Source organism: Arachis stenosperma, chromosome 8, assembly GCF_014773155.1.
Source record: "Arachis stenosperma cultivar V10309 chromosome 8, arast.V10309.gnm1.PFL2, whole genome shotgun sequence".
Classification (NCBI taxonomy): Eukaryota; Viridiplantae; Streptophyta; class Magnoliopsida; order Fabales; family Fabaceae; genus Arachis; species Arachis stenosperma.
Window position 1 is genome coordinate 54127469 of NC_080384.1, and position 8529 is coordinate 54135997.

An 8529-nucleotide genomic window follows, 5' to 3' on the forward strand; every position below is an offset into this window, starting at 1 on the left:
ATAATTACCTTATTATTATTATTTGCTATAAATTCAACATGAAATCAAATTAATTAATTTAAGTGTTCCCAAAAGAAAAATACCTAGTACATGTTCATATTCTTTTAAAGATTGATTAAGTTTTGTAGCATATTTTGTTTGATTGATAATGTGAATACATATTAGTACAAGTTCATATGATGTATGTAATAAAATAATTTTATTTATTATTTTGTTCCATAGATAGATAAAGAAAGAGGGAAAATGGAAAGAAGTGATAGTGAGCACATAGATCAATGAGTTATTTGTGCATTGAACACATGATGGATGATGGAATGGGGTCCGAACATATCTCAGTGAGTAGTGACTTTCAAAGTGTGGAATTGGGGACCTGAATGAATGAATCAATGAATGAATATGATTATTTGTATCATAACATTTTATTTCTTGGGAAAGTGATAAGGACTAAGTTCAGTATCATGTTGTAGTTGTAGTGGTACTGGACCACTTCTCTCTCTCTCTCTCTCTCATGAATATAACATTTTTAATTTTAGCGCAAATATAATTCTAGAAATTAATTTAATAATAAAAAAATTGTGTCACATATTCATCTGCATTTTGTTGATGCAGATGAACAAAAAAGAAGTGTTCTTCTGGAGAAAGAGAAAGTTTGTGTGAGAAGACAAAAATAGTAAGGATTATGAAAAGATTTTTTTGTAAATTTATGTGTTAAAATAGTTTGTAATTTTATGTTAATTCAGACTCCTATTAATACAGTCTGATTAAAAAAAGTTTATATTGTGTTTCGATTGTCATTAAAATTTTTTTTTACTTTCTACTGTGATAATTCTAGTGCAGTTCTTCTAACTGTAAATCTGATCTTTCATAATCGCTTAAAGAATTTTAAAGTAAATCTTCATTTTATTAAAAAAAAGTTAACAAAAAGTAATTGTTTATAGTTTACACTCCTTTTAATTCTCGAATTACTTATCTTTTTATTAAACCACTGCCTCCTTTATCTTTTCCGTGTTTCAAAATCAAATTCAGAATTTAGACTGCATTTATTTTTGAGAATAGAACAGGACAAAACATTGAAAATAAGATAGAATAAGACACTCATAGACAGAGACACAAAATTTTGTGTTCTTGTATTTTATTTGGTGATAAACTAGAACAAATTATGAAAATTTAATTTATTCTCATTTTTTTCATTTAAAAAATTTGAGATGAAAAATATAATAATAAAAAAACATAATTATGAAAAATTAACAAAAATAATAAAAAAATAAAAAATAAGTTGTGTCTCTTGTTAGTGTTCATGTGTCTTTCCTGTCAGGATAGACACAAAATATACTAATTCAGTGTCTCTGGACACACGGTCTTTATTCATGTCTCCTCTACTAAATATAATTTTATGTCTCTATATCCATGTCTCAATGTCCTGTCTCTGTAAACAAATGAAACATTATATACTCCTATATATATCTCGGAGTTTGCCAAAAGGTATAAAGAATCATAAAGGAATGAGCAACCAAGTCATAACAAAAAAGTAGTTAGAATGCAAGACTTAGTTTCTTGCTAACTAAGTCAACATACCCTACTTCTTGTTAATGCTGTGATATCAAATTGTAAACTAACTCACATATCAATAGATAAAAATATGATGCTCATTTTGTGTTTTCCATCATAATATAAACCCCTTCCCTTTCCCCAAAAAAATTACACAATTATTTAAATGTATGTCACAATATGTCCTACTCTAACATCCACACCAACTACAAACATTCTCAATTAATCAAATCTTTGCCGTGAGAATATTGAATTCCCTATTGGAAGGCCACATGATCCTAATAACAAGTATTCATGGGGCACTATTTAATATTTATATTTATTTGTTAGTATTATATATACAAAGAAAATTCCATCTTTGTGTGATTGGGACTGCGATGAAAGCAAAATGTTGCCCCTTTTAGCAAGCAAATAATGAAATTTGCTCTTTATAAGATTATATTATCTTAGGCTAATCATTGAATCACCAACTACGCAATCTTTCTTGCCGTTTTTCCATACACTTAAATTTAATTTTTAGCTATTTTATATACATTGAATTTATTTAATTTTAAGAAACACATATGATGGATGATTAAATGTACACGTGGCTATCACATGTTTTCACCTACATAAATTAAATTATGATTGGTATTAAAGTTATTAAAAAATAATTTTTTAAATATATATAATAAATGTGTTAAAAAACTATATTCATTTATTTTATAATTTTTTATATTAACAATATTTGTAAATAAAATTCTATTTGTTAATTACCTATATATGTTTTGATTTCTCTGTTGTAAGAAACTATCTAGGTTGTTTGATAATTAATAACATTAACTTACCACATTTCTTATAACGAAATATATCTTTACCACATTTTTCATAGTTGAATATATCTTTATTCGACTAACCCTAAACCCCAAGAATAAAAAGTATTATATAAATATAAAAAACTTGAAATTTTAATAAAAAAGTAAACTATTATTTTTAATTATGAATAATTTGAATATTGAAAATTTTAATCATTAAATATGTAATAAACTAATAATTAATATCCATCATCAATTATGTTAGTTCGACAAAATTATCCAAAATAATTAACTTTTAAATTGGGTACTTTTGTGAACATCTTTATAACTTTGTCAAATTAATACAATCTTTGAAGTTTGGATTGTCTTTTTTATAGTTAGAATAATTCTCAATGTTTAAGTAATTCATAATAAAAAATGATAATTTATTATAATAAAACGTTTCTTTTTCCTTCCTTGACATAACATATTTGTTAACCAAATTTATTTTGCATATAATAATTAGAGAAAGTTTAGGGGCCAGCAACTTTTATATTTTGTGCCCAGCACTTAACCATTAAAAGAAAGGTGATTGATCTCTCACCATTGAATGGCCAATTGATGTAATCTCACACCATTAAAAACATGATTGATGGCCAATTGATGGTTACAAAATACAAAAATTGCTGCCCCTAGCACTCCTCTAGTAATTAATAGAAAAAGTTAGAGATATAATTATTTATACGTCTAATTTAGTTTTTTTACGGTATCTTTCAATCTCGTAGGGTAAGGACTAATTTTTACATATCGGTTCTATTTAAGGATTTGTTTATGTACAAAACAGAATTTAAATCTTCGACACTTACTTAAACAGACTAATAAACTAATCACTAAACATACTTGATCATGAAGTTTTAGAAATTAAAATTTTTTTTAAAAATATTGAATAATAATATAATATAATGATTAATTGCTGCACAAAAATCCAATTGCATCGATCACTGCCTCAGGTGCTAATAAAAAAGATGGCCGTACAATTACAAACATACGCATAACGCATTTAGAAAATCTAGGAATGCATTCTACAGAAGAAGACACTGATGAGGCAAATCCCTAAGCATTCATCAATAGCTACCTACTAACCTAGTGTATGTTACACTATTAGGGCTTTTCTCTAAAAAGAGAGTTACAACTCACAAATTTTGATTCTTTTAATATTTTTTTATGTATTAAAAGGTATTAAAATCTTCAAGAAAAAAAAATTGTTGAACTCCATGTTTCAATTCTATAATCCTCTATCAACAATTTTTAATTTTTAGAACAAATTATTTTAGTTTATTATCTAACGGCATGGCAGTAATAATAATTGATTAACTAATACATTTTTGTGATAATTTAAATTATTAAACTAAAACTACCGGGTATTAAAGTTAGCAAATAATCATTATTTGCTTTTGCATTTATTTAATTTATAAATGTGGCACAATTCCGATATTGTTGTGTGCTAGTAGTAATTTTGACTACTTTCTTATTGTGTTTGCTTTTGCATTTATTTATTGAATTTTTTAATAAGTATCTTAGGAAATATTGTTAAAAATATAAAATTAAAAAAAAAATTAGCTAACACATATTTTAAGAATATAAATTAAAATTATTATTAATATAAATTTTAAACTTTTAATTTAAAAATAAATAATAAATACATTAAAATTTATATTTATATTTTTTATATAAATATTTTTAATTAATAATTTTAACTTGTACTCTTAGAACACATGCTATCTAATATAAATCTTTTTTTTTTTCGGTTTTTCACGGTGTTTTTCAATCCGACAGGCTCAACAGGTTAAGAACTAATTCGTCGCGGATCTGAACTCTATTTAAGGGTCTGTTGCTGACCAATAAATTGCTGCATGCACAAGGCAAAATTTGAACTTTTAATACTTGTTTAAATAGACGAATGAACTGACCATTCGATTGCATCGGTTAATATAAATCTCTTTTGTTCTAACACAGATTTGTATGAGCATTGATAACGGCCCTTTCCTTAGTGGACTTGACGGCTTGACCTTTTTTTAAATATAATATGTTTGATTATTTCCCTTCCAAAAGTATAATTTCGGTGCATTAGTTATAGTAGAGGGAATGAGAATCAGAAAAATCCTTTTTACTTCATCATCGGACATTTTAGTTCTTTCACATTTATATGTGGATGGATGATGAATAAAGAAAATATAAACATAAAAGAAAATTTAAGCCCTACTTTTTAATTAATATAAAAATTAATTGAGAAGTAAACAAGACAAATACTAATGGATTTCGAAAAAAAATAAAAAATACAATTCTTTTTGAAAATTACCTTATTATTAAAAGTAAAAAATAAATTCTAAATCTTAAATTCTGTATCTTAAATCCTAAATATCAAGTTTTGAATTTTAAATTTAAACTATTAATATAAACTGTAATAAATAAAAATTAAAATTTATTTAATTACTAAAGGATATAACACTCATTACTTAATAAATAACATTAAAAAATGAGCCGGTAAAAAAAATTATCTATTCGCAAATGGTTATTTGGTCCCTAATAAGAAAAGCTTGTATTATTATATGAGAGGCAGTTACAGTTTTGTAAGTTGGATTAATTGAATTTATTATTGTAATATTCAAAAAGTAATAATTTAATTAATCTCATGATATCATACTACTAATACTTTTCTTAAGCCACTAGAAACAAGTTATTCATGATAATAGAAAATTAAGTAACATAAATAAATAATTTCATTAATTTTAAACACAATGAAAAGAGAATAATTGAGATGTTAGTTCCTCATCAAATAATACTATTCTTAAAATAAAAAATCTAGAAATTAACTATAACATAAGTTAACTCAAGTTAAATTTTTATATTTTTAGTTTTGAAATTTGAAAAATTAAGATAGTAGGAGGTTGTTTTTTCATTTTATACCAGACTTTCTATTTAACCAACTTGTATTGGTTGAGTAGTCAGCTCACTCGTCCACTTAAACAGGTGTCGAGGGTTTAAATCTCACGTTGTGTATGCAGCAATTTATTGGCTAGTAGCAGATACTTAAATGAAACTCCGATCTGCAACAAATTAATTTTTAGCCTATCAAATTAGGAGATATCATAAACAACCAGACCTCTTATTTTTTAACTAATTAACTCTAATTAACTACACTTCTAGTTGATTTTCTAACGGAGCCGTTCTTAAAAATTAAAAAAGCATCCTCACATTTATTACCTTTGTCTTTTGCATCCATTCCTTTCTCCATCCACTCAATGATGTTTTTCCTTCCCTCATCTTATTATGCTATCACCTTTTGCCATTTAGTAGTTATATCAATGTTCATTCACTACCCTCTCTCTTACCTTCTTTCTCTCTCATATCCAATTTGCTTTCTTTCTCTCTTAGTAGCTTGCAATAAATTAGGGTTTCCTCTTTAAGGGGGTGTATGTGCTTCAATTCATTCTCTCTCTCTCTCTCTTTCATTGGATATTTTGTCTTGTGAGGGTAAAATAGCATAGCTTCTGAATTGAAGGATCTCTCTCTCTCTCTCTCACAAGGGAAAAAAAATAAAAGGTACTTCCCTTTTAGTTTATCTGATCAAGGAAAAAACCTATACATACATCACAAACAGGTAAAATCATGTTCATCTATATAGCTATATATATATATATATTGATTATTTATTTTTTTTTTTTCATTATATATACATAGTTCTTCTTTTCTCTGTTTTGGTTCTTTCAAGTAAAGTTATTATATATAGACAACTTGGATCCTTTTCAGGAATCACTGTTTAGGGCTTTAGGAAACACAGTTTTATAATTTCACCATGAAATTATGACTTTAATGTTTTTTTTTATTATTTTCACTTCACTACTTTGGTCATGCATCATAGCTGAATTCCAGAAGAAATTAAAGATATGTACTATTTTGTAAGCTAAGGCTGTTTCTATGATGAATATAGAAGAAAAAATAAAACAAGAGAAAATTAATTTTAAAAAAATTCAGAAATTCAACTAATTATTAATTAAATTACCGGGACAAGAAAGAATTTAGATGACATTATATATGAAGAATTCTTCAATGTTTTTCTTTTTTACTCTCATGAATTGAAAAGTGAAGAGAGAAAGTAAAGAAGGAAAAATATTTAAAAAAAAAGATTAAACAAAAATAAAGGTTGTCAAAGAAAAAGGAGGATAAGATAGTCATGTATGAAGATATATATAATATAAAACTAGTAAAGTGTGACAACTAATCCTATAAAGTCTCCAAGTATTTGTGTATTGGGGAAGGTCCTTATGGAAGATTTTGGGAGAGGTTGATTTAGGTTTATATTGTTTATAAGATCAAACTAAAACAGAATTCAAAATTTAAGTCTTTTTCTGAATTTTTTAAATATTTAAAAATGAAAATTTTGACTCTTTTTCTCTTTTCTTTTTCTTTAAAAAAAATTGTTGATTTTTACATCAATATTCAATAATAAGTAAAAGTTAAATTTTCTGATTAGGTATGATCAGAATGAAAACACAAAATAAACAAAATAGGAGAAGGAAAAAAAAGATAAAGATAGAGTAAGATCTAATTTTTTTAACTAATTAATCAGATTTATAACAAATTGTGAAACTGAAACTGCTTACTAGAGAGAACAAATTACTAATTTCTAATTAATTCATTTAAAAAAATTGAAAATAAAAGGACATGATTTTAATATTAAAAAAATAATCTTGAGATAATGGATATTATTTCTAACCTTTGCAATACTTTTATACCTTTAAGTTACTCAATCACCCTCCAAGCTTTTTTCTTGAATCTTGAAGAAAAAAAAAAGAATGAGACAAATAAATTGTTGTTATATATACTCATTCCATTTTATGAAAAATCTCTTTAATTTCTCATGCAGAGAAAAATGGCATCATCAAGCTCTTACAACTCTCCATGTGCTGCTTGCAAATTCTTGAGGAGGAAGTGTTTGCCAGGATGCATCTTTGCACCTTACTTCCCACCTGAAGAACCCCAAAAATTCGCCAATGTTCACAAGATCTTCGGCGCGAGCAATGTCACCAAGCTTCTCAACGAGCTTCTGCCTCAGCAGAGGGAAGACGCAGTGAATTCCCTCGCGTACGAGGCAGAAGCTCGTGTGAGAGACCCTGTTTACGGCTGCGTTGGCGCCATCTCTTACCTTCAGAGACAAGTCCAGAGACTTCAGAAGGAACTTGATGCTGCCAACGCGGATCTTCTTCGCTACGCTTGCAACGAAATCCCTCCTCCACATCATCATGTCCCAACCTTGGCACCACCACTAACTCCCACAATTCATCATCAACTCACACAAAGGCACTTTGGTGGTGCAAGAATTGGCAATGATCATGGAATTGGATTTTATAGGCAATCTCCAACCACTTATTCCTTCCCTTATTCTCTTCCATGGAATGAGGACATCAATGGTGGAGGAGCAGAAGGAGGAGGTAATTTATGATCATGATGATGATCATTATGAAAACTACTATGTTTTTTGCAATGTTGTGTCCATCTTCTAGGGTTGGCATAGCATGGCATGGTATGAGGGTATTATATATCTATCTATATAATAATAAATAATAATAAATAATAAATAATTATATGGTCCTCTATATATCTATCTATATAGCTATGTATGTAGCCTCTCTTGGACTCTTGTGGCTATGGTGGTAACTATTGTTTTTTCTCTAAATAATTTCATGATTTGGTGGCTTTTGAAACATGTAATTGTTTTGAAGACCTACCAATAACTTTATTTAGGTATTATATATATTATCATGAATAATAGTCTTTCTAAAATCATTTTAAGTGTAGCCTAAATAAGTTGTAATATGTATGTAAATGATCACATTCACATGCATATAGATAGTAATTAATTAATGTATGTGTATTTATTTTAATTTGTGTATTAATTAATTATTCAGTGCAACTCTCTATAGTCTATAGGCATATGCAGTGTGCATGCGCATGGAGTTGACATTCTCTGTCATTGTTTATTATGATTAAGAATAAATAAATAAATAAATAATTTTTATGAAAAAAAAGAGCATATATCTATATATATAATAATTTATATAATCAATAATATATAATTATAATAATAAGGTTACTTGATTCTAAAGCCTAACTCTACGGGTTAGACACTTTGTAGTCCATGCTTGCC

The 8529-nt window shown here is 27.0% G+C and overlaps 1 protein-coding gene across 2 annotated transcripts; it reads left to right on the forward strand.

Moving 5' to 3' along the window:
- The first annotated feature begins 5713 nt into the window (after positions 1 to 5713).
- On the forward strand, positions 5714 to 8248 carry LOC130946477 (protein LATERAL ORGAN BOUNDARIES-like). 2 transcript variants are annotated; one of them, XM_057875237.1, is made up of 2 exons: positions 5714 to 5924; positions 7249 to 8248. In XM_057875237.1, exon 2 carries the CDS (start codon positions 7255 to 7257, stop codon positions 7822 to 7824), a length of 570 nt encoding a protein of 189 aa, XP_057731220.1. In that variant the 5' UTR covers positions 5714 to 5924; positions 7249 to 7254; the 3' UTR covers positions 7825 to 8248. The 2 variants fall into 2 exon arrangements, with proteins under 2 accessions (XP_057731220.1, XP_057731219.1); XM_057875236.1 differs by having other exon boundaries at positions 5731 to 5982.
- Positions 8249 to 8529: the final 281 nt, after the last annotated feature.